The 27,857-nt window shown below is 35.6% G+C and overlaps 1 protein-coding gene across 1 annotated transcript in view; it reads right to left on the bottom strand.

Annotated features, from left to right (window-relative positions):
* Positions 1 to 27,857, bottom strand: part of LOC129255730 (inositol 1,4,5-trisphosphate receptor-like) — a 115,715-nt gene that overhangs the window by 49,622 nt on the left and 38,236 nt on the right. Inside the window, exons 10-23 of the mRNA XM_064096758.1 lie at positions 26,336 to 26,435; positions 24,133 to 24,293; positions 23,517 to 23,658; positions 20,386 to 20,538; positions 19,404 to 19,576; positions 18,665 to 18,784; positions 17,117 to 17,317; positions 16,381 to 16,632; positions 15,822 to 15,978; positions 13,466 to 13,616; positions 10,674 to 10,688; positions 6,794 to 6,981; positions 5,208 to 5,633; positions 1,871 to 2,062 (exon numbers count right to left, since the gene is read on the bottom strand). Coding sequence (XP_063952828.1) covers positions 1,871 to 2,062; positions 5,208 to 5,633; positions 6,794 to 6,981; positions 10,674 to 10,688; positions 13,466 to 13,616; positions 15,822 to 15,978; positions 16,381 to 16,632; positions 17,117 to 17,317; positions 18,665 to 18,784; positions 19,404 to 19,576; positions 20,386 to 20,538; positions 23,517 to 23,658; positions 24,133 to 24,293; positions 26,336 to 26,435 — 2,431 coding nt within the window. The remainder of the gene's footprint in view (positions 1 to 1,870; positions 2,063 to 5,207; positions 5,634 to 6,793; positions 6,982 to 10,673; positions 10,689 to 13,465; positions 13,617 to 15,821; positions 15,979 to 16,380; positions 16,633 to 17,116; positions 17,318 to 18,664; positions 18,785 to 19,403; positions 19,577 to 20,385; positions 20,539 to 23,516; positions 23,659 to 24,132; positions 24,294 to 26,335; positions 26,436 to 27,857) is intronic.

Below are 27,857 nucleotides of genomic sequence, written 5' to 3'. Positions count from 1 at the left end.
CCAAATCATTATAAATGAGAATGAATCTGCATAATGCATCTAGTGGTTCCTTAAAACTAGCTGTTGGAAAATGAGCTGTTGAGAATAGCTGGAGTGAATGAAAGAATGAATTTCTGTATAGCAAGCATTGACAGCAGAGTAACCAAATATTCAATACTACCAGCAGGTTTCCACACATGCCCCTAAAATAGTGTAAATAGTGCAGGATGAATGATCAAGTTTCATTTGAAATTTGTAAAACATTTTGCTTTAATACACTTTGATATATCTTTCAATCTTGATATTTTTTGGCAGATACACATATATAAGTAAATTCAAGTTTTTAATAAAGTTTCAAAAGAAAGTTTCAGAAAACTTTCAAAACTCACGAAACAGCCTATTTTTTTTCTTTTCCAAGGAAAAAGGGGGAAAAGGGAAGAAAAAATGATGAGAATAAAAAATTCAGGTAATAAGTTGCAAAAGTCGAAATGATTCAATTGAATGAGGAAAAAGTGAAAAGTGAAGAGGTGATGAAAAAAACTCTCATTGAATTCTGCTCATAAGAGTCAAGCATAGAACACTTTCATTAACGTTGTCATGCTGTGTGTGTCGATGATATATGCTAAGGAACAAGGGGCAAACAGAATTTGTGAGAAAGCATGTAAAGGAGACATGTCTCAACTCACCGGCCGATAAACAAACATAGCATCTGTTCTCTTTATATAAAGTGATATAAACATGAAAGCAATGATGTTCAAAGAAACAAAAATACAGACCAGGTTATGATACATCAGACCATATGAGAAGTTTAAACCCTTCTTTGGATATCAAGGTTATTTGAATATTATATTTTCATCATACAGTTGGACTAGAATCTAATATACCGTGCACAATAAACAAAACCACGAATTATTGATGATTTATTATGAATTAAGCACATATATGATAGACAAAGGTAGAATTATTGTAAAGCTTAGAAAAGACTTTCATTTGGTGTATAACTTAAAAAAATTATTTATTCAGGCATGATTAAGCCAAACCAATTTTGAAAACGGACACCAAAAATTCACTTGGTAGACAATATCTGAATTTCCACAACAAAAGTTGAATATCCTCTCTTTAACTTCAAAGGCCCTTTGTCTATATTTGTGATTAAGCTATGATAAAGAATCAATAATTCTTGGCTTCATTTCTGCTGGAATAAAGTGTCTGAACAAGTATTCATGTTTGGCAAAACATGTAGATGCATGTTTGGCAGTTGGTATGAGTTGGTATCACAACAGACTATTGGTATATATTGAATAAATTATATAATATAATGAAGCATGGTAGAGAGAATAATTTGAGCAAGGACTATAATTATGACAAATAACTGAAAGCTATTTAAAAGAATGTATTTGCAAATGAACATCATCAAACCTATAATTGATTTTCTTCCCGAGAAATCAATGAATGATATTGGGATACAAAAAAAAAGAAGACATAATCAGGGATGCCCCTAGGTCTCCTTAAAAACAGTCTGACCTTGGAGGGGGTTCAAGGTGGCAAAGCCCCCTTGTTCAAAGCTAGAATTAAAAAAAAATTATTGACACAAAATGCCACCAAATGAACACTTTTACACACCGTTTAATAAAGTGATAACATGAGTGACATTCTGAGACAAATGCCACTTGAAAAAGTGGCATCTTGAGTATTCCTACAAGAACAAACAATAAAACCTGCGCATCAGATAGTGACATTCCTTCTATGGTCAAATGCACAGGTTTCCCATTGTTATGCCCTCCTCTGTGACATCATCTGAAAACTGCTCTATACATGAAAATGCATAGTCATACACAGCACGTTCACTGGACACGTACAATAAAGATGTGATTGCTCCAAATCCACTTACCAGTTTCGATTTTGATTTCGACTTTTTTCTCTTGTCATCGTCATCATCGTCATCTTTCTTCTTTCGACTCCTGTCTAGCTTGCTCTTGTAGACCCAGAGCTCTGACTTCTCTACAAGCAGCCGGAGTTCATCCAGGTCGGCCTTGATCTGTTTGTAGTTCTCTCGGTCTTTCTTGGTCACCAGCAGTTGTACCTGAACATGGGATGAAATGGATAGTGGGAACAACTGATGCAAATTTTCAACAACAAAAAAAAAAAGGATGGAGGGCCAGGGCCTGTTTCATGAAATGAAGAGCTTGTGAAGAGCCCGGTTTGAGAGAGAGAAAAAATTCCTTATTTTGCAATAACCAAATAATGGAGACCATGGGCCAATTTTAAAGAAGATCAGAACTCAAGCTTGATGCAATCTACATGTATGTGGAGAGCAAAGATGGGCAATAAGCTGAGTGGATAAAAGGCAGGCGCATGGAATTTGCTCGTGGGAAATCATACGTCGGTTCAAAGACTATTTTTGTCCAACTTGGCTTTCCAATCATAGAAATTGCGTTGAGCTGGAGTTATGATGCTTTTGTGGAATGTGTGCCTGGTCTATATATATGTTTCATCTTTATTAATCAAAAGAAGTTATACATTCAACCCAGGTCCATGGCACAGAACTATAACAATATAATCATTGTGCCATTGGCAGGGTGTAATACATAGACAGTACATACATGGCATCATGACATACAATAATAATACCATACAAAGATACATACATGAAATAGAAAATGAAACTTTTAAAGACCTAACTTGAACAAGAGAGTACGTATTAATTCTATAACAATAAAAAGAAAGTATATTAATTTAATGATATTTCAACATATTAAGAATCGTGTAGAAGTTATTCATTAAACAATAATATTACTTAATTTATAATAGGTTAAGATGTTGTAATAAGTTATATGGAGTGGAGTAGGCCTATTAAATTTACAATTGTATAAAATAGTTGATATGTACAGGGATAATTTGTTTTGGAAATAATTATATCGGTATTATTAACGTATCGTAAATTAGACAAGAAAATTAATGGTATATTTCATTGTTGCACATTCAAAATTTGATAAGCAGCTAGATATTAATATATAAACAAGGTTATGTTCTACGGCAAATGTATAACTACATTTATACAGTTTATTTTTTTTTTATAATGATATTTCAACGTGGTATGAATTATGTATGAGCTCACAATAGTAATACTTAATGTATAATACATTAATTTTGTTTTCCTCATCAGCAATAAGACATGATACGACAGTTCCGTTCGAGACTAGGATATCGGACAGTCACCATTAGGTGATAGTACATTTTCTATAAATTCAGGGGTGTCGCTTATTTCAAAATTAGTTGGTCCGGGATTGACATATACCCTATGTCGTTCCAGTGTGGTTCATTTCGTGCGTTGTAGATACCATAAGACGTTACGAGAGCTAGTCTACTTAATGTCTGGCATATGTGTTTGATTTGACCTTTCAGGTTCTGTACATTGACCAATTGGAACATGGCTTTAAGCGTTGCTCTATTCTCTTCGGAAATGTGTCCTCGTGATCCTACTTCGAAACACCATAAAGTACATTTGTAACCAGAGTGCCTTAAGTCATTTACCAGGGGTGTGTACTTGTTCACCTTGTACCGGTGACTATTGGTCATGTTCATCTCGAACGGAACTGTCAATTCGAATATAAATATTTCTTTTACTCTTGGCCGATATATTACTAAGTCTGGACGGTCTGTTGTTGGTAGTATGCTAACTGGTATAGTTGAGGCACTGGACAAATTACCTGTCAGGTCTACGTTTACGCACAATTCCCCCTGTGACACTAGTTCAGATAACGTTATTACTTGAAATATGTAGTTCAATATACTATCATGTATATCGACCTTGAGTCAGCATTGTTTGACAGTGGTTCAGTACATGGTGGAGGGTTTGTGTGTTGGAACACAGATCACATTTACCTGATACCCTCTTGCCCCATCTTTGAAGGTTTCGGAAAGTGGGTAGAGCATCAATAGAGGCCCTGACGGCGAAACTTAGTACCCTTCTTGGAAGATTGTAAATGATACTTTTCCAGGATATATCAGTATCTTGTTCATTTAGTAAATTCAAGTATTGACCTTGTACTACTAGTGTTTTAATTTTACTAGCCCATTTTCTGTCTCTCTCCTCTTTAACGTTGGATTTGACACCCTTTCTCAGCGTTTTCCAATTACTATCTTGCATTGAACTCATGACATTCTCGACAGTAACAGCCGCATCTACATTTCCATAGGATTTGTTGGTGTAAGTTAACTCGCGATCGAGTTTTTGTTCTACGGCGGCCTGTACCCTAGGGTCTGCTCTTGTAAGACCATGTGCAATGCTCATACAGTGACATTCAAAATATACATCAGATATTTGTGGAATATCCAGTCCAGTTGGGCTATGGATAATTGCAGATGTTGCACCACGTGAGGGAAATTCTAGCCACTTTTTCAAATATCTAGCATTGAGGGAATCTAGTTTGTACAGTTGTGTTTTGGTAAGATCGTGCACTGTTAGGAGAAATTTTACAGAAGACAGAATGTATCTCTCGTAGATTTTGAGCTTTAATTCTGGTCTCACAAGAGTAGACTGCACATTATCTAGCATTTTTTCCAACTTGTTGTGAATGAGCTCATACGCCTCTTGGGATGTACCCTTAAAAGTAATATACGAGCCTAGAAACTTTTCTGGTGAATCTTTGACATTTCTCAGAACCTCTCCATTGATTGTGAAATTCACTTCCTTTGGTTTTCCACCCGAGATAGACATAGATTTACATTTGCTGATTTTAAGCTGAAAATTCATACTTTCCGTAATGTCGACAATTTCGTTAAGAAGTTTTTGATGTCTTCTTTTGTCTCTTTTATTTATCGCATGATTTGAGGAAAATTTCTCTACTTTTTCACATGATCTGCTACTGCTTTAGAGGAAACCGTATCTGGGTCCCATTTCATAAAGACTTGTTATAATAACAAATGCACAATTTCTACAATAAGTTTGCTATTAGCCAATCAAATCAAATGATTTCAGTAGCTTGAAACTGTTATTGCAAGTTTGTTATTACAAGTTTTATTAAATGGGTTCCTGATCCTGGTCACCTGGCCAAGAAGAGATCTGAATAAAGCGGAGATCCAGCTTTCCGTTTTCTAAAATGAAATTTCTGTGTTTTTCGGTGTTCTAACATCACATTTTTCATGGATGCCCGGGTTGACAAGAAAAAAAGACACCAACACCAACCTTGTTCCTGAAAACCTAAAGGAAAATCTCTATCTCTCACCTGCTTAAAGGCTTGAAGCACCTCTTGCCTCTGGCTGAAATGCCTGAAGAGCAGTTGCAATGCACCGGACACCAGAGGTGGGTAGTCGTGCATAGTCAGATGAAGCAGGACCCTCAGGAACGTCCTGCCCCCTTGCCCATCGAGGTCCAGGTCAACCCCATCCATCTGGCCCTCGAAGATACCTTCCGCCTGGTCTCCGATGGCTTCCAGGTTGATTCCGGATTGGTCTGTGCCACCTACGGATGTCCCCGTGTTGTTGGATACATGGGAGGTTGTTCCTGAGCCGGTGGAACCGTTCTGGTTTGGGACTGACTGCTGCTGCTGCTGGTTGGCCTGGTCCTGACCGTCTTTGGTCTCGTCGAAATCGCGTTTGAAGATGGACAGGAGGCAGGAGATGCGGTAGTCCAATCTGACGTTCAGAATGAACTGTTTGAGAAAAAGAAGATAATCTGGTTTCAAGACATTGCTCCGGCAACAATTGCTCTGCTCTAAATTCCACACACTAATCTAATAACTAACTTCAACCCTGGGTTTAACACTATACCCTACCCTACACCTAACACCTAACATAAAACCCTGTTGCAACCCTAACCCTACATCTTTGACGAAATTAAGCCAGGAGCAATTGTCACTGGAGCAAATGTTGTGTCATCAATAAAAAACATTAAAAGCCCATAATCATAATTTTTCATAAGAGTTCGACGTCTTTCGGGTTTCAGTCACCCAGAGTAGAATTAGAATTGACCAGCAGACATTATGAAATGCCACTGGAAACTGCAATATGGTAATGTAATTATCTCACTTTCCACCAGCCTGACTGTTGCCTGATGCTAAGCAAGCTCAGCTGCAAAATTTCTTACAGGTACATCAAGTTTACTTTTCCCAAAAGAAATATCTATTTACAGGTATTTCCAAGCTTTTCACATAGTCTGGGATCAGTAAATACATATCCCCCTTGAAATCTGATGCCTATATGACTTTATAAAGTATAAAGTGATTGCCCATTCGTGTTGATTGTTTTTTATACATTACTAACCCTAGTTCTCTAGAATGGCATGACAGGGAAAATACTACAATGAAAGTGATGGGGGTACTTTGCTTTCTTGAAAGTAACTTAAGAGTCACAACTGTAACTACAAAATGCTTGCATCCCCTCCCCCATAACACTCACAACTTTGAAAGTTTTGGGCCCTGATTTAAATAGAAAGTGTCATCAACAACAAGCTACTGAAATACTACCATTTGATTGGCCAAACGCAAAATCTATCATCAGATTCTAGAAATTCTAACTGATAACAGGCTATTTTATAATGGGCAAATAGATACATAATAATAATGATAATAATAAAAATAACTGGCATTTGTATTATTAATAATCTATTCAGACTCAGAGGCAATTTATTATCATTACCCCGGCTTTCAAGGAATTATGAATAGGGTTGAGAGCAGCACTATGTGGATCAATTCTTGCTGAAAGAAATTATGCCATGGCTGGGATTCAAATCCATGGCCCTCTGATTGAAAGAGAGTCAGAACCTCTAGACCACGACGACCCCAAACATATCTGTACTTGAGCCAACATTTACCTGGAGTATCTGTATGATCTTGAGTTTAGTTTCCATGACCCTCTCATCCTCTTTGTTGCCTGGATCTAGTCTGTTGGTCTTGTTGGCTGTGTTGGGTGTTCTACCGGCATTAGGTAGACCAGTTCCTAGCACCATGTTGGTCATCACCGCCCCGACCCCATGGATGGATCGGAACACCCCACCTCTTCCTGTTGTAAGGTAGAAGGAATACAGGCATCATTTGGGGAAACAATGAACTTTGAAGGTTTCCAAAACAGAGAATGAATCAGAGCGGAGGCTTCAGGGTAGTCTGCAGGCACAGACTGTTGGTTTTCGCATTGTGCATAATACAGAGTCTGAACTAGTGAGACTAGATTTATTCATGAACTGTGGTAATGTGATTTGTTATAATGTCAAATTTAAGTCTGTGCTTAAAGACAAACTTCATGGTACACCATGTAAAAAGCTATTAAAAACTATTTGCTGGGAAATTGTTCAAGGATTTTTTTCTCTAATATTAGTTGCACCATATATTTTTTCTGGGCACATGTTTGGTCCTGAAAAAGACCAATCAAATTTGACATTTTGAAAAATATGTCCTTGTCATCAGGATAAGACAAGGAGTGTTCTGAGTATTTTGGAAGACAGAAAGAACATTCTCTTCGAACCATTGCGTTTGGGTGGTCCTTTTCATTACCAAACATTTGCCTTAAAAAATAAATGGTTTTTTTTTAATTAACATTATTAGAGAAAAAAATCTTGAACAATTTCCAATGAAAAAGCTTTTATTCTGTAAACATTGTCCAAGCACGGTTTCTTAAGGTTTGATCCCTTAATATTTTGTATCAAGCTTTCTTGTGATTTATGACAGTTTTAATTGCTATGATCTTATGATCTTATCTGACTGGATAGCTCAAAGATAAACCATTTTGTTTTATTAACAATAAATTTAGCCTACAGAGAAATTTAAAGGCATTTAATCTATTATTTCCAGGAATGTGCATCAAAACTTTTATGAAAATAAAAGCAATTATGCCTTTAATGCTAGCATGTAGTGAAAAGAAATGGTCTCAACATAATTGTGATTGATGTTTTTCTTGTTAAAAAATTGGTGAAAGAAATAAAAGAGAAGAAAAAAATACATAATCGTGAAAAACTTATCACTTGTATTTATATGCTTCTCATAACTTTGACCCTAGTCTAACTTGCAAGAATAAAAAATAGTCAGAAAAATCTTATAACAGTACAAAAATTGTGAATCTTTCTTTTTGATTTCTTGAGAAACCTATTTTCATGGTATATTCAGAGAAATTGAAAATGGGAAGATCTACTCAAAAGTGAGCAAATACATTTTGGAAGTTTTTTTTTAAATATATATATATACCTATCACAACCAAAGAACATATTTCATTAGCTGAAAACAATTCAAGAAGTTCACAAAATAGTTGAGTTGCCATTTGCCAATAAGCAACCAAAATATGAATATGGTATGATTTCTGCATGTTTTGGAAACTCTGCAATGTCCAAGTTTAAACAACCAATTGACCCAATGAAGTTATTATGGAATAAACATTGTAAAGAAATTTTGCAAAATGTGCTAAATATAATCCTTCAAGGAAATTTTAGTGCAGACTTTAACTGCAATACATGTGGGTCTTTCCATGAAGTTGGGGCATGAATTGTTTCATTTCAGCATAACTCAAGACTATTTATACTAGATATAGTTTGTAGACTTTGCATTTATATTAAGGGCATACATCTAATACTGGAAATTCTTGGCTATTTGGATTATTTTTTTATGAAGTTATTGAGCAAAACAGAAAGTGATGCTGTTACATTCAAACGGTGTCCTTGTAGCATCGGGAAATCTACATTTGGCCCTAAAAGTCAAATTATGGCAATTTGGTTGACCAATTAACACTTGATATAATGCACATTTACTTGACTTGAGTCAGGTAGCTAAATATCTCAGATTTCCTTTGCATATAGTTCTATTTCATATGAAAATCTAAAAATTGTCACTATCCTACTAGGTGTCCACCAAATGTGACATTTCCCAATGCTAAACAAACACCGTGACAATTTGTAAATTTTCTTTTGAAACTATGCATATATATCTGAGGTATTTAGCTACCTGACTTAAAAAGTAAACATACATATTGTCTCAAGTTTTGGTCAGTCTAATTGCAACTATTTGACTTTAAGGAACAAATGTAAATATCCTGATGCTACACGGAAACCATGTTCAGCGTTATACACTGTTTTGCTAAATGACTTAATGATAAATTAAGCTAAATGACCCTACACTGCAAAAACTCTGGTGTTGATTTAACACCAGCCAGGAATCTATATATGTCCACACCAGAGAAGTGTTAAACACCAGTTTCGTTTTGGTCTAACACCAGATAGGTGTTTATACAACACCAATTAGTATTAAAACAGCATCGGTTGATTCCAAACTGGTGTTGTTTCAATACTTCTCTGGTGTGGACATATATAGATTCCGGGCTGGTGTTAAATCAACACCAGAGTTTTTGCAGTGTAAATGGCCCAAAAGTTCCAGTAAAATGTATGGTCTGTAAAGCCTACAAACAATAAATGAATAGTATGATTAGTATTGAGTTATGCTGAAATGTCACAATTTGTGCCCTGACTTCATGGAAAGACCCACGTACATGTAGCTGGATGACCATTTTAAAGTTATTTTAATGTGGTGTGTCATGAAAAATCCTGAATTATTGTTAAAGTTCTATTTGTGCTTATATTATTAAACTAAATCTTGATTCTTGACTGCACATAGTAAAAAAAAAATATATGTATGCCATTCCTATACTAAGAATTTACTACACATCTAACTTCTAAAATTTTCAAATAATGACCTATTTGATCTTTGACCTCATGACCCAGATCATTGACACTCCCATATATTACATAATCCAAGTACGAAGTTGAACCATCAAACAGTCCTTCAATTATCGCAAGAAAAGGATATTCTGGAGAATGTGACCTATGAGACCTTTAACCTCATGACTCTTAAAGTTAATCAGATCATCTGCGCTCCCATACGGAAACATGAGCCAAGTTTGAAGTTAAATCTTCGAAAGGTTCTTTAACAATCACAAAAATGAGGTAGTTTCAGGTATATAATGACCTCGGTGACATTTGATGTTTGATCCTGATACTTCAAAAACTATTTGAACTAAATCTCAAGTTTATCTGTCAAAATGGTAAAAACATAATTCCCCTGGCAACCACCTACGGTGGGCGGAGCATAGAGCAATAAATATTTGTTGTTGTTGCAACATCAGGCAACCCTGGCACAAACACAAATTTCACACTGAACTTTATATCATTGTCTATGTCTTTGTAAGACCATAAGAGTCTATGAAACAGACATTCAGCAACACATTTGATTGGATACACAACTGTACAACTGTGGGCACTGCTCCTTCAATACATAGTCAATAAATTATGCTACCACCAAACACATACATTTGCAATTATAACAGTATTACAAACTATTCAAATACTTTTTTTTTAAGTGAGCAAAGGTTCAAATGAAGAAAAAGCACAATGAAAATACTACTTGTTATCATAGCAGCTAATTATTTAAAGAATGTAATCATTTTGACATACAACAAAGCTAAAACATTAAGATTTTTTAACGAGAAATCCGAAAATGATGGTAATTAAGCAATCAATCAGCATTAAAAATAAAGCAATGCATGTTAAGAATCAGATAAACCCAAACCACATGTATACACATACAAGCATATCGATTACAACGTGTAAAGCATGCAGAACGCATTAAAAATCTTAGCTGAAGCTAGCAATGGCTACAATTACACAACCACATTACAAAAAAATGATGGACATTGAAAAATACAATTACCGACTGTACCTTGTTTTGGCGGCTCTGATTTTAGAAAGATTAGCAAAAGCAACATGAGGTTAAAATAATTACAGCTACATAACTACAGAAATAAGTATCACATCAACGTACCTTATATTACCCATGTTAAACCACTTTATATGATAAGATTAAGAGAGATTTGACAGTACAAAGCACCACATATTTATGTTTTATTGAATAGATTTACAATACACTTTTGTGGTTTGTCAAGAAAGGACAATAGAGATTGGGAGCAATGCTGCCAACCTTAATTGTGAATAAAATCCTATTCTTTATTTCTTTTTATCTTATGTTTCTTACAAATTTTGAAAAAACATACAAAAATCATCATTATTACAAGTTTCAAATATCCTAATTCTCGAAAAAAAATATCCTTATTTAGTGTCACTTTCTCCTAAAACAAGTGGAACGCCTCTGGCAGTCTCGCCTGCATTACGCAATTTGAAATAGCAGCAGTGCTGCCTTTGAAAACAGCTAATGAATAATTACTCACAGAAGAAAACACTGATATGATAATAAAATATTATGTCCATTGACCCAAAATTACCTTTGACCATGAGCAAAACAACCATTCATACTTGATTACCATTATGTCAATGTTTCATGAGCTAGATCCATAAACTTTTTAAGTTATAATGCCAATTTAACACATACTCCCAACATGGCCAGAGTTCATTTACCTTTACATGACCTTTGATCTTGGCCATGTTCCTGAGACACGCACAGGGTATTCAGGGATTCATTGCTTCTTATGTCTAAGTTTCAGGCACTAGATCCTTAAACTTTTAAAGTTATAATGACAATTCCACAACTTCTCCCAACATTATCAAAGTTTGCTGACCCTAAATGAACTTTGACCTTGGTCATGTAACCTGAAACTCGCACAGGATGTTCAAGGATACTTGATTGCTCTTATTTCCAAGTTTCATGAACTAGATCCATAAAATGTCAAAGTTATGATGACAATTCCACAAACATCCCCAACATGGCCAAAGTTCGTTGACCCTAAGTGACCTTTGACCTTGGTCATGTGCCCTGAAACTCAGGCAGGATCTTCAGTAATACTTATGTCTAAGTTTCATGAACTAGGTCCATATACTTGTTAAGTTATGATGACATTTCAAGAACTTAACCTTGGTTATAAGATTTCAATGTTGACGACGCCGCCGTCACCGTCGGAAAAGGTATAGTCTCGCACTGCTATGCAGGCGATACAAAAATAATTAAAACAAAAGCTTCAAGTCACACAATTCATTAATTGACTGCACATTTCAAAAGATGATTTTCAAGTTAAAACAAATTCTGAAATGAGATTATACATGTGTAAGCGCTTAAGCACCCATCAGTATTTAGAAAACACAGTGGTAATAATATAATGATAATCTCCATAGTAATGAACAAATATGTGTAGCATTGGATGATGGCAAATAAAATAGCCTGGATATGGCAGTAACAGAACTTACTCTCATTTAATAAATCTGACTGGCCTTCACTCGCATGAGACCTCTTTTCTAATGACAAATGGACTGGAATTTGATTGAGAAAGGCTATCTTTAATCAAATAAAAAGTTTGCTATGAAATATGGTCATCATAAAAGGTTTTAAAGGTTAAAGGTAAAATGATGTATTCAAGATGCAGAGTGTTACACCCAGGAATGCAAGGCTGGAAGATTGCGTAGTATTAAAGCATGAACACATGACTTGCATGCGCACTTGCTATTGGCTACAACCTTGAACCTGATTTTGAAAATATAATGACTTTATCCTTTAATGGTACATGTACAAAATACATGAGACCAAACGCTTGATTTGATAGGAAAACTTACAACTTGGCAACATAACCCAATCCCTGCTTCATCTTGATAAAATACAACATGAACAAGCAACTTTTTTTTTCTTTAGTTATTACGGAAATGCACATATACATTTTTAGTACTAAACATTGATTTCACATTTTTCAATATACACAGACAGATTTGTTCACAAAATAACCTACATCATAACTCAAAATAAATGTAACAAAGTAACTTTTTATTTCAAATCATATCAAGGTTTTTAGAAATGAACTTAAAATGAATATATAAATCAAGATTTTAGTAATTTTTTAATGACTGAAATCATAAATGAATAAATCTACATTCTCAATATGAGATGGATTGTCAATTTCATGATTGATCTAATAACTAATGCATCACTGCAAATTTATTTTGTCACAAATATAATGCATGCAATACAGAGAAAATCAAATTATAAACATGATCCTTCGTCAGGTACCTGGATATGTATTTTCAAAGCTAGCCTTTCATAATGTAACTAATCTTTCAAAGTAGAATATTCTTTCTTTTTAGTTATCATTTTGATATCATCTAGGGCTTTTTCCCCATTCATAATGTAAATCAATTACCTTTCAAACTGGGAAAATTCTTCTTTTTTCTTTTCTTTTTATCTAGAGTTTTTCCCCACCACTGCTGTATCACTTCAACGGATGAATTTGTGCTACAGCACATATTAAAGTGATTGGCAGACATGCAGTATATTTTGTAATAACCAGGAAATTAAGATTTGTTGTGCCTGTCGTGTTCAGGATGTAGAAAAGAAAGATTCATAAGATGAAGTTATTCCATTGAACAATACAAACTTTTGGTAATGATTTTATGAGAAAATCCCCCCCCCAAAAAAAAAAATTAGATGATCAAAAACTAAGGGAAGTATGGGTTATGTTTAGAGAGTGAAAGGGTTTGTACATGCAGGAACTATAGTTCATGTAGAAGACAACTCACCAATCTCACGGGTTGGGTCTAATTTTCCACCGAGGGCTAGACTTGAGGCCGGAGTGCAGTCCAAGATAGACAGGAGGGTCTTCGTTAGACGGAGAAGTTCGCTGAAGCTGTAGAAACCAAAGTAGATCAAGTTCTTGGCCAGGTTCACCACCTGAAAGACAGAAAGACAAAGAGACATGGGTAATTGTCTAATCCAGGCAGAAATGGAAAAAAAAATAGACAGACACAAATTAACAGAGACAGAAGAGACGAATGTAAGTTCACCATCAGAAAGATGAGACAAAAAGACAGACAGACAGGCAGACAATCACATAGATAGTTCATCATCTGAGAGAAGAGAGAAAGAAAGACAAACAGACATGAGATACTGTTTCATTCATCCAGGCAACTAGGGAAATACAAGAAGACAGACAGACACAAAGTAAGTCAGTAGAAAAAGAGGTTATGTAAAATCACCATCTGATAGATGAGAGACAAACAGACAGACAGGTACTCAGATACAAGAAAAAGTATGAAAGTTCTCTGCTCTGCTTATGTAAAGAGACAGTAAAACAATCAGACACAAGTTATTTTTTAATCCATCAAGATAGCAAGGGAAAGACAAATAGGCAGGCAGACAGACATACACAGACATAATGGGAGGTATGCAGACAATGAGAAAGGCAATTAAATTGTTCTCACTTTTTGTAACAAAAATGTTTTAAAATCTTTTTCTTCCTACCAATACAAGAGCAAGGAGAAAGGATGGAAATTGATAGAATAAAGAAATAAAAGGTAAAAAAAAAGAGAGAGAGTAATAAGTGGATAAGTGCAGAGCTGCCAAGTTGTATTTTGCATTTTCAGTATTCTTATCCCCCAAAATCAGTATTTTGACAAAAAAATCAGTATTTTTACCGTGTGAGATAAATATTTTGTATTTTTCCCCCAAAAGTGTATTTCATAATAAAATGCTTGGCGCACTCGCCCATTACGGCGCTCAAGCTGCATGCAAGCTAAAATGCGCACTGCTCTTGCAGATGAAAAAAAAAAAACCATTGAAACTTGGGTATATCTCACCCTGGTTTTTACAAAATGATTGAAAAAAAAAACAAGTTACCTGAAATTACATTGATCTAATAACCATATTTGTGTACGTTTTCTGAAATAGAGACATATAGAGATGATTTTTCTCAATAAATTACGATTTTGTAAAAAAAAAAAAAAAAAATTAAGCGGGGGTGGGTGTGGGAGGGGGGTATCCCCCTCCCACGGTAGGGAGCTAGCTCTTGGTACTTTCAACATGGAGGAATGCCCTTTTCCTTCACTTTAAACACATTTTTCAACACTTATGCAACCCCTCCCCCACAAAAAAACAAACCAAAACAAGGACTAAAAGCTAAAAAATTCCTCAGATGAAATAGACCCTTGAGGAGAAAAATGAATTCATACATAATTACACTTAACGCTCTCAGATTTTCCACCTCACCTTTACTGATTGCACAAAATGTGACAAAGTCTACCCATCAGGCCTCAAGCCCTAAGGCATGAGGACGTTGCCCGTTTCGCTTTTTTGAGTATCTCCTTAGAGTGCACAGTAGAATGGCATGGCTTGTTCCTCGATTGCAGGTCCATTCTTCTTGTCAAGTAGAGCAAAAGCTTCAGTCTCTGTATTTTGGTTGTTCTGCTGAACTGCTTTGGCTCCACTCACCAATACATAGATCGTTTTTTTGACATAAAATGTCACATTATAAAAAAAAATTAGATCAAGTTTACGAAAAAAATATATAAAATTCAGAAATATCGTACCTTAGACAGCAGTTACCGCTATTTCCTTTCAAATGATGAGCAAAACATAGTCATCCTCGATCATTTCGTTGGTCAACGTAAGTTGCCATCTTACAGACGTATTTACCAGTCGCTATATATCGCGATTTGTGCGGCTGCTTTGCGCTTGTAGATGTGCGTGCGTTCGAAATATCAAAAATTTTAATCGGAAAGCCTTTGATAAAAGCACAACTAGTTGAACGTAGAGGGCAAACGTTGGAATTAAGATTCGGCTGCGCTGTTAGACTTGAAGTCCAGTCGTCGTAGACATTTTATTTTTAATAGTCAGAATATCAGAAAATCGTAATTTTGTGACATAAAATCGTAAGGCGTAATTTAAAACAAAAAAATCGTAATAATTACGCCAAAATCGTAGTAGTTGGCAGGTATGCAAAAATAAAAGACTAAAGACTATTCTATAAAAAAAATGCCTGGGAAATGTTTTAATAAAGCACTAACAATTTACTTTCATCCAATCAGACGCAAGGAAATAAGTATTTTATAACGTTTATCACCAACAGATCACTTTGTGAAATGCCCCCCCTGCCCTTACCTCAAAGGTGAGTTTGTTCTGTTCACTGTCCGCGAAAGACCAAGTAGCTGAGACCACGTTGCACAAGTATTCCTCTACAAACTTGATAGTGTCCGAGAACTTGGGTCGGACATCCTCTTTGGCTTGAGTGTTTCCTACGTTATTATGAGTATCATAGCTGATACACAAAAACATAAACGTGTGATTTTAAATATCTATCATCAAAACTATATATCAAACTACAGCAGAAGAGACGCACTAATCGCACTCAGGCAGGAAAAAATTGAAAGCATTTAAACATTTCTGATTTGACAGTTCCCACAGCAAAATATTGTGTCATAAAATACAAATAGGAAAATTAAATGAATTTAGAGAAATCGTTTGGTACATTATCTTTGACTGAATATGGAAAGAGAAAATAAAACCCAGCATTCTATAGAAGTGTGGTCTAAAATTCTAGTTCGGACTGGGGTTAAAGTACGGTTTAATATTATCAGAATACCACCCGATGCCTCTGGCGCCCTCAAGATAGTACAAAGTACACAATCACCATCTTATGAAGGCATATAAGAGTACTTACTCATCGATGGTAATTTGAGTGGGTATCTCAGACCAAAGCCTGGCGTACTTGACAGGGGTGACCTGCTCCTGGGGATCACGATCGACGTGCATGTGAAGCATGAGCCTGGTGAAGGACGCACGTAGGTCGTACGGAAGGCTCTGATCGGCCATGCAGCGGAGGATAAGATCAATGTCAAGCTGGATGGAGATCTGGTTGATGGCAAGGTACTGACGATCAAGGCACATCTGGGAGAACAGATCAAGCTGATACCTAGGGTTTGAAAAAGGGAGGGAAATGCAACAGGTTAGCAAGTTAAACCATAAATTGTAAACTGCCACCCTGAAATTAACAACAAGATGCTTAAAATGAATTTTGAAATGTCAATGTTATCAATTTCATACAATAAGTTCAATTTTTTTTTTCATGCTACTGGTTTGTCTTTCAATCAGAGGGTCGTGGGTTCGAATCCCAGCCATGACGTGTTTATCTCCAGCAAGAAACTTACCAATCTTGTACTGAACTCAACTGAAGTGAGGTAAATGGGTACCCGACAGGATTAATTCCTTGAATACAAAGTGCTGGAAACGGCACCTCAAGCAAAGGCTGGGTAATAATAGTGCGCCTTGAAAAAGATTATTTCTACATAAATGGTGCTATATAAATGATTATTATTATCATTATGAATATCATTGTCGTCGTCATCATCATCATACTTGTTCACACTCCTCAATATAAATGCAATGTTCTTTCTCACCTGTAATAACCAAGAACATCCAAATCTTCTCGGACATTGTCCGCAGCACCCATGGCAAGCTCTCTTACACCCTTTGACCTTTGACCCTTCTCCCAGAAAAGAACGACCTCCTCCTCTTCCTCGATGGTGATGACCGGTTCACCAGGTATGCCGTCTTCCCCTTCCACTTCTATCTCCAACTCGAGCTCTGTCTTTACCAATCTACAAAGAAAAATAGAAGACTTTCTTATTTCTTATCTGCAGTTGGCTCTCTCTTTCTGGAAATCATGTAAAAGACTTCCTAAAAGTTGAGTAATTGAAGGACTTAGGAACACATTTTTATCTTTCGATGATTTTTATTTCAAATGCTTCACAAAAATAATAATCGCATATGATATTCCTAAAAAACAAAGCAAGAAAAAATGTATATATAGCAGGTGCACATTAACTACATTAATATCTTCTCTAAAAAATAAAAACTTTGGAATAAATTGGGCTCTTAACTATTGGGCCATGTGATGATATGAGCCAAAAAACTTGAGGGGGCCAGATATCGTGTATCTATCAGGCACAATTTCTAAAAAGTTGCAATCGAGCAAAACTTTAGACATTTTTTATTACAAAATCCAATTTTGTAATATATTTTGAATCAATATTCAGAAAAAAAATCATATTTTTTTCCTGGTCGTCAAAAATTTGGGAGTCCATCCCCCCATCTGTATGCAAGTGATTGGCCGTGTTTCATTTCTACTATGTAGAAATCATCAAAAACTTTTTTCAGAGATCATTGACAGGTAGGTGCAAAAGACTCCTTGAATAATGAGTAATCTATGGCCCGTATTCTGAAGTCAGGTTTAGACCTTGGTCTAACTATGTGCTAAAATTACGGGAAGCCATAAGTGTCAAAATTTGTATTAAGTTGTATGTTTCTTATGTTTACTATGCCCTTTCCTGATTCATCGATGGTGAAGACAATAATCTATTTCTACTTCCTAGACAATTATGAACGATTTGAGAGCCAAATAACCTGAAATATGATATCTCTACTGTTAGTGATTTATGTAACAATTGGCTATCCATACTTAAACCACAACTTTAAACCTGAGTTTAAGTTAAACCCAACTTCAGAATACGGGCCCATCGGTCCAGGAAAAATTTGCTTTACATATTGGGCCTGTAACACAAAACACATTGTAACATTACATTGTAACCTCCTAATGATATCATGTTCTATGAAAACTAGGCTCATGTTTGATAATTTGTCTCAACTAGGACATCTAAAATATTTAAAATCTTTGAACACAAACATCACAAGAAAGCTAACCATCTTCATCATAATATTATAGTTTGCCCTTGTGCCCAAGTTTCATGAAATCCATTACTCCATCAAAGTTACGACATTTCAAAAACTTAACCTTGGTTAAGATTAGACGTTGCTGACGCTGTCATCACAAAAGAGGCACGTGCATGTACTGTATGTCTCACTTCTGCTATGGAGATGAAACAATAAAACCACTGTATGATTATAACATAAAATAGTATAACTTGAGCGATGTTGAATTGACTTACTTGGTCTCGATGAGAATGTCCATATTTCTATCATTGAGAACTGATTTACAGATGAGCTCTTGGGTGATAGGGATAGCCTGGTTGTTAGACACACACAGGTCCGATAGATACTCCAAGAATCTGCAGAGTAAAAAAACAAAATTATATACATTTACTCATTCAGGTACTGACGTTGATTTTTTCTCCAAATTCAGTTTATAAATAAATCAGGTTTCTACAGATAATTCTAATTGTGTACTTAAAAGGGTACTTCAGGCTGAATATAATGGTATCTAAAAAAAGGAGTAAAATTCAATGAGCATTATGTTGAAAATTAAAAAAATATTGCAGTTGTTGAAAATTTGGCAAAACAGTAACACACATGTCGTTGTGAATATGCAATAGGTAGACTGATCAAGAAATGTCAGGTCTCATGCAATCATAGCAAAATAAAACGTTAATGAGCAGAAGTCTTGCATTTCTTCTTGAATTTCAAATACAAATAAAGAACCTTGTCTAAAGTCAGTCACGTCTTTCCCACAGGAATCCTGCATGTGGCTTTTCATTGTAAATACTCAAATTTCATCAAAGGGGAATATGGGAAAGTCACTGTGAAAGTCGCTCAGCGCCTTCATAGCAGGATTCCTTCTGAAAGATGCAGAAATGTGTAGGAACTTTTGACAAGGTGCCCAATTCAGTTTTCTGAGGAAGCCAAATCTCTTGCAACCATAGCAAAGTTTTTAAACAGCGTTTTATGTACCTTCTCTCCTTGTTCTTTCTGACGAGGTTGACAAATGTCTCAATCTCTGCCGCGGTGATGTGTTTCTCAAGGAGCTTCCTGTTGTTATGGAGTAGGGCGGTAATGGTATCCTCAGCGAGCACATCGTAACCAATCTGCTCCTGCATGAAGCCAAATTGCTTGGCAATATATTCCTATCAAGATAAAAAAAAAAGAATATTATTCATCAATTCGATTCTTTTTATTGGTAGTTTTATTTACACAAAGGTAGCATTGTCATTTACAAAAACTGCTTTCCACAACGGAACTGTCTGCACAACATATTTGTTATAATTAAATCAGTAGTACTTACTTAACCAAAAGCACAAGTTTATATACCGGTATATTACACACAGAATATCCAAAACAATAAAAAAAATTTAAAAAATGCTAGACACATTTCTTTAAATCTAGCCAATAAAATTGGGCATGACTGGAGATCCCTTTTTGTGGTAAATGATATACCAAAATGTTTTTATTGGTGTTGATTTGGATCCAAAGATAGGACCGTAGTTTGTAAAGTCTTTCATAAAGCAGTTTGTAAAGTTAAGAATGACTTTACAAACGATTGGTACATGTTCTCAGGAGCTAAGTCAGCTACATAAAGAAATACAATCTACCACAAGAAAGGGTCAGCAGGGCCCCGTCTTACAAATAAATACAAATGGCCCGATCAGCCTCAAGTATATGGAAATCCATCAACATCATAATTTTTTTCTTCAGGAAATTTGCACAATGTCCTTTGTAAAAAAAAAGAAGCACACTGAATTTTGAAGAAAACTATGAATGTATTAATATACATCATATCTAGAAAATATTTTGAATAAACATGGGTTTTAGATATTGACGTTGCTGGCTTTCCACAGCTGTGGTTGATTGGATCAATCGTAACTCTTTGTAAGACGGGGCCCTGACGTGCATAAAGTCTTTTGTAACTTCAGGAACAGCTTTATGAAACACCCACCTGGTTCTTCCTGTATGCCTGCTGTGAGAGTCTCAAGATTCTGTAGCACAGCCTACATATATGACGGTACGGAGCGTGTCTCGGATCGGCCAGCTCCTCCAACTTCAACATGGCGTGCTCACCCTTGAAAGGTGCCCGCAAGATTTTGAATATCTGGAGGGGGAAAAATTATATGATGCAACATTTATATAGTGCTTAATACAATGTTGAGCGTTACATACTACTACTGCGGCTTCAGCACGGCTCTTTATCGGGCGCTCAAGCATTTAAGGAATTTTTTCCTACCGGGTACCCATTTACTACACCTGGGTGGAGAGTGGCATATGTAGATAAACGTCTTGCCAAAGAATGCGGGTGCTGTGGTGGAATTTGAATTCCGGACCTTGTGGTTGAAAATCCGGAGACTTAACCACTGAGCCACAAAACCTCTACAAACAGAACAGAGAAGGGATTTGTAGGTGAATGTTTGAAGTATTTTGTTTATATCTTTATAAAAAAAACTTATCATTGGTGTGATGGTTCTGACTCCCATCTTGTAATCAGAGGGTCAGGGGTTCAAATCCTTCTCTGGGCATCAATTTCCTTCACTAAGAAATTTGCAATATTGTGCGGCACTCCACCCGGGTGAGGTAAATAGGTACCTGGCAGGAATTTATTCCTTGAAATTCAGTGTGTGTAACAGCTACTAAAGACATGGTAATTTTGCAGCATTACTGTAGAGCTCTTAAGAGTCGACTGATAAAGTATTATAAAGAGCTATAAAGTGCACCCCCCCCCCAAAAAAAAAAGGAAACCAGGGATTTCCAATTATATTATAAATTTCATAAGAAAGGAATGGCTCATTAGCATATCTCATTTGTTAAGTTTCTTTCACTAATCTCTAAATTGGAGTGGATGCAGGTTCACAAGTGAGTTCTGTCCAGATAGTTTCAGACATTAAGTATTTGGTGTCGAATCAACAAAAAAATTGTTTTCAATGATTATGATATCTATGTCTTAAGGACGTTCCACAGTTATATTTGTGCGCATTATGATCTGCGCATAGTTTACACTCTGCGCGCTGACGTCACAATGGATGAACAGGTATTAATTAGCTGCGGGTATGAGCTGATTTTTCTCATCTTCTGCACTTTAACTGCAGATCCAATGCGTTATTTCATGAAGCTAAAAAATTGAATTATTCCATGGACCATTCAAAAAAATATTCTCTACAATTTCAAAATACTTTACTCTGCAGTGCTGCCAAGAATCACGAATATTAGCCCGAGTTTGAATAAATGGTAGAGTGGTTTTGATTTTTTCTTCACATAGATACTAAGCATTCGGCCCATATTTGGTGTTTTAAAAAGCACATTTGCTCTAATAAAAATGCTGATAGTTTAAAAACAATCACATGAACCCCCATTTTTTAATGTTTGTACCTCTTAGGTATACTTTCCTCTACAACTCTGCAAATTTTGGTGAAAATGACATGGATTTTGAATAAAGTGCAGCATTTATTGTACGTTTGTAGTTTGTTACTGAAATTTTACATTTTTCAGATTGGGATTTTGTTATCTTTTACGCCATTTTTAAGAACTGACAGTGCTGATAAACTTAAAATTGCAAACAAATAGCACTATTAATAGATTCTCCATTCTAACGATACAATTATTAACTCTCTTGCGAAGTTTGATGACTTTTTCATGTATTTTGAATGAGTAATGGAGGTTTAAACTCATTGTAGTAATCTTGGGCGGTCTAAAAATGCCAAATTCTTTTGAATGCGCAATTCTTAAGAACATCAATTTGGGTGAACTTTGAAGCTCTATAGCAAAAAATCAAGCACATGGACCTATGTTAATTTTTGCATATTTCGAATATTAAGGTTCTAAAGTATCTATGTGCAAAGTTTGGTGAAAATGACATGGATTTCACTTTAACTGTGGAACGTCCTTAAGTTTACTTTTTTGTGGGACGCACTGTATAAGCAAGTAATTACTCTAATAATAATTGGATCTGTTTTTTTTTTAGATACCATCCGCATCTCAAAACCATGAGCTTTTAATAGAACTAGTCATTAAAACTATTTATTAGGAAATTTGCCTGTTAGCTAACATAAATGATTGGTCACGTGATACAGCTCAGCAAATCATTTGATTACCATCCGTGTCACAATTTCACGTACTGTACCTTAATATAACAGTCCCATGACATTTGCCTCAGCGACAATTGCTCTAATGGAAATCTGCACGTAAGCCAAACATAAAAATCTAACCTCCATAACTAAATCATTATCTTTACATTATTCTGAACCAAAAACTGTATTACTATCCTAACTCTATTCCTATGCCCTCTGGGATATTAAGACCAGAGCAAATGTCGCAAGAGCAATCGTTGTGTCACGAATATAACACCAAGCTCATTTTTCTGACTGGCCTCCTATACTCTTCACTTTTATCACTTTTCTTCTCTTTGCCTTCACCTTATCTCTTTGTTCGAAGGCTTTATCCTGTTCTACATGTACATTATTATCCTGTCACCTGTTGCAAAGAAATCATGTTCAGTCATGAGTTTCTATTTATCTTGCTCGAGGTGAGTGATGATAGATGCAATGCCCTTCTACTGGATCGCAAATGCCTCCTTAAGGGGGAAGTCCCCCCCCCCCCCCACATTCAGTTTGTTTGAATAAAAAGAGAAATAATCAAACAAGTATAATACTTTTCTTTACCCCTCCTTTAGATATTTGTCCCGTCATACTAAATTTCTATCTCATTACCTGTTTCAAGATATCTTCATCGCTCATGAGTTTCTATTTATCTCTATCAGGGTTAGTGATGACGACTGAAAGAGCTTCTCCTCTAGATGGGACAGCCCCTATACTTGCTAACCTAATCCTCCCATCTTCACCATTTCTTTACCCTTCCTTTAAAAATTCTTCCCCTCCTCTTCAATTTCCATCTAGTCACCTGTTTCAAGATATCTTGATCTCTCATGAATGTCTGTATATCTCTATCAGGGTTAGTGATGACTATTGAAAGAGTTTCTCCTCCAGATGTGACAGCTTATTTACTAGCTAACTTATTTCTCCTCACATTCTCTTTAACCCCTCCATAGCAAACTCTTCCCCTCCTTAATTTCCATCTAGTCACCTGTTTCAAGATATCTTGTTCTCTCATTAGCTTCTGTTTATCTCTATCAGGGTTAGTGATGACGACTGCAAGAGCTTCTCCTCCTTGGTTCTCCTGCAAGGCCACAAAGTACACCAGGTCCGTCAGAAGTTGGGTCACCGTTCTAAATAGAGTTAAGATAAAGGAAAGTAACAAATTGGAGACTGAAAGGATTGTTATTACACCTACTAACATGTTACTCCTATATCTACCTGCTGCATTTTTTAAAATAAACATATTATGTTTAGCAAATTTTCAAATATCTGTGCTGCATCTTCTGGCAGGAATCCCCCTATAAATGCACCATGACTCTTTTCATAGTGAATTTTGACCAGGGTTACTGGTAGATACATAAAACGTTTGTCTTTAGAGCATTGTAACTTACCAGATAATTAGCATTATTGTGATGACTATATTTTTATTTGTATTCGTATCTATCTTCTTTCTGCTAGAAAAACAAGACTCAATGGATATTAGAAAATGTGGAATATGAATATCTCAGGAAAATATATAAGAGAACAAAGGCATACTATTGAGTAGTTTATATTCAATAAACATTTAAAAAAAATTAATAAAAAAACTAAAGAACAATCCCTACCTCCTTTCATTTTGAGTGATGGCGCCCTTCTCGAGCTTGGATGATATCGTGGATAGGACCTTATTGGCATCATTGGCAAAGTCCAGATCTCTTACTTCAGCGGGTGGGACAGGAATAATGGCAAAGGCTTCCTTGTCTTCCCTCGTCTGGGCTGTGCCAACCTATGAGGAGTGACAGAAGAATTGAATGTCAGAATACATGATGATGATGATATCGAAGTTGATGGTGTTGATGTTGTTGATGATGATGATGACGATAGGCATGATGATGATGGTGGTGATGACTAATGAAAATTGATAACAAAAAATTATTTCTACATGTACTACTTCAGCTGCTGCAGCTTCTTATTCTACTACTGTTATTTCTGATACTTCTGTCATGATCATTGTCATCATTATCATTATTACAATTGCTATTGTCATCATCACTGTTGTTATGATAAAATAACGTTTTCATTGTATTTTCATTGTGCTCTTTCTTGCTTTTTGTTACCCATCAAATCTAATAGAAACTTAAATAGCACAAACTAGAAGAAATATCTTAATATGTGAACTATTCTTGAAAATACATTTATATAAGCGTTTTATTTAAGCTTAGTTATCTTTTTTCTTGCTCTGATTTTATTCTGACTCTTTTGACAGATCAAGCCATTCTTTTATCCAATAAAGTTCCACTCAAACAGATTAATTTCCTTTCCATCCTGCTGGTACATGTAAATCAGTTGTTTTAAAAATCAACTAATAGACAACTTTACATAGACAAATGGGAAAAACATCAACATCAACATTAGAAACACGCATATTAAATTGAATGCAAAAAAAGAGCCAAAGTTGGATCTGATAATTCACCCAACTCCGTCATCCTGGGCCACGATTGTTTGGAGAGATAAGAGAATATGTGTCTGACCTATTTATGCAAAATTCTCAAGCAAGTTCTTTTGATCTGGGCAGGCGCCCGATATCAAATGAAGAGAGTAAACCCTGAAGCTTTTTATGAGATTACATAGATATGTACGCTATGTTTTGAGAAAAGCAAGTATTTTAGAGGTATGTTGTATTAGAACCACAGAGTATGTCAAGATATAATTCACAAGATTCTAGAGATTATGTTTCTAGAAACATTACCTGAGGCTTGTATTATTTGTTATGTGATACAGCTGGGTGTAGAATACATAGCATCAAATACCGTCACAAAAATTTGAACCTTTGTATGTCTCATTATCCTTTTTTATCATATCTATCAATCTCTCTAACTCTCTTTCTATCACTGTCTGTCTCCTCTCTTTCTTTCTTTCATATCTATTCAATCTATCTTCATTTTCCCTTTTTTTTTTTCTGTAATTCCACTACTCTCTCTCTAACATTGTGCCCTCAATCTATCTCCTAATCCTATTATTCACATGGCTGTGTAAAATAAATGTCATTAATCTACACCCACGTCAGATTGTTAATAATCTCAACTTGAACACCCCATAATCTATCCTGAGGAATGTGTGGGAGTTGATTGATGATTATATTGCAGTTCAAGTTATAGAGCCGCATCCTTGTTTTAATTATATCCAGAAGCCAAACAGGTTTATTACCTACCCATCCTTTTTTTATTTGTCTAATTTGGCTTGAGAGATAATCTGAAGAGATACAAATTATAAGTAAAGAGCCACAAGTTCAACTGGCACTTTAATAGTAGTATAAGCAACCACAGACCCCCCCCCCCCCCCCCCGAAAAAAGGAAATATAGGTAGTCTCTTGAAATAAATACAATCCATATTAAATAATTGAAAAGCATAAGAAGGAAAAAAAAACTCAATTGATTATGAAGATGATTATTATGATTTTGATGATAATGATGAAGCTGATGATGAGGAGGAGAGGAGGGGGTAAGGATGTGAATGATAATGAAGGGGAGAAGGAGGATGATGAGGATGATGATGATGATGATATTGATGACGAGATGAGGAAGAGGAGGAGAGGATGAGACCAGGAGAAGGAGAATAGGAGGAGTTTGTTGATGATGATGACTATGACGACGACAATGATGATGATGATCAATATGATGACGAGGACGAGCAGGAGGCAGAGGAGGAGGATGTTGATGATGATGATGATAAAGGACCCTATCGGTGGAGCTCTTTAAAAAAATAATTGATGTCCAAAGCAATGAGGTTGTATGATTCAACGGAAACATGGATAGTCGCCTTACTTACCTTTAACATGACAGGTTTATCTTCTCCTTTATCCAATGGTATACTGGTACTATGAACCCATGTGTTTGTGCACAGATGACGAAGACGAACATATGAATTCCTGGAGGGAAGAAAAAAAATACCATTGAAACATTCATATCAAATCATATTATATTTTAAAGTTTTATACATTTTATAATCACTTTAATGTCTTTTTTGTACTGCAGTTAACTGTTAAGTACATAAAATGAAAATCCATGATAGTTCTTTTCAAGAAAATCAAGAAAAGCAAAATGATTTTTGTGTATGTCCAAAGAGGATTTTGGTCAGATTCTTTTTGGGCACATTTGACTATAATTCTGGGATAAAAATTACATAAAAAATGGGCTCATGTATGAGCAACTTATGTTAAAATCAATATGACCAAGAGATTGATTGGGTTTTTCTTGTATTTCACATACTCAATTGATTGCCCCCTTAATGTCTATTGTATACATTTTGAAAAACTAATCCTGAGTCTTCTTCCTAACTTTTTCCCAATATCATTAAAAAATGTTCTCATCCCTCCCCAAAACTCATCCATCATAATTCTATTTTCTTTCTCTGTGTTCAAAAATACATTTATCCCTTCCTTTGCAATATATTTTTGGTATTTTTATTGATATATTGGTTTATTCTTATCGTTTTTATGTATAGCGGAGGGAAGTATTCAAGAGCAGATACCATACTTGAAGAAGTTGGGATTCCCTTGCATTACCTTGGTGCCAATAATATTTATCCCTCTCTTTATTATACATATTATGTATTATTTATTGATTTATCATCAATCATTGGTTTATTCTTATTATTTTTGTGATAGCGGAGAGGTGTATTCAGGAGCAGGTACTTGAAGAAATTGGAATTCCCTCACAGGGCCCTTGTAGTATGCACGAACAGCCCTTTTGATTTTCAACTCTGTGCATAACGCAGAGCCTGAAATGATGAGACTAGATTCACTCATGCCCTGTGGCTGCATCCATCCACCATCCTTTTGATGCACACATAGGATTTGGAGTCTAGTCTCCATTCCAGGCATGATATTATTTGTTCAAAGTGTCAAATTTGAGTCCTGTATTTGCAGACTAGGGCCCTTGCACCAGTGATCAAGAGCATAATAAAGCTGTTGAAGCTATAAGATCATGTCCTCTGTAGAAAGGATCTAATATATGACCACACATTCTTTTCTTCAGATTTACAATGCTCATGTGACGTCAATGCGCGGTCATTAATCTCTCTGCCAGACCTTTAAATAAAAGAAATCTTTCCCTCTCTATCTCCTTCATATTTTATCTCTTTCTTTCTCTTGTTCACTTGCATATTCTTTTTCTCTCTCTCTCTACCATCTAACTTTGAATAAGTATTCCTTTTAGTCACTTCAAAATGTTCATAATTGCTGAGAGCGATTAAAAAATAATATAAAGATGCTTTTCTATGGCAATATCCTCCCCTCTCCCCCCCCCCCCTTCTCTCTCTCCCCCAGGAATTTCTCATTCGTTCATTCTCC

Source organism: Lytechinus pictus, chromosome 3 (assembly GCF_037042905.1).
Source record: "Lytechinus pictus isolate F3 Inbred chromosome 3, Lp3.0, whole genome shotgun sequence".
Taxonomy (NCBI): domain Eukaryota; kingdom Metazoa; phylum Echinodermata; class Echinoidea; order Temnopleuroida; family Toxopneustidae; genus Lytechinus; species Lytechinus pictus.
Note: the sequence above shows the minus strand (reverse complement) of the source record. Positions and strands in the feature narration are given on the sequence as shown.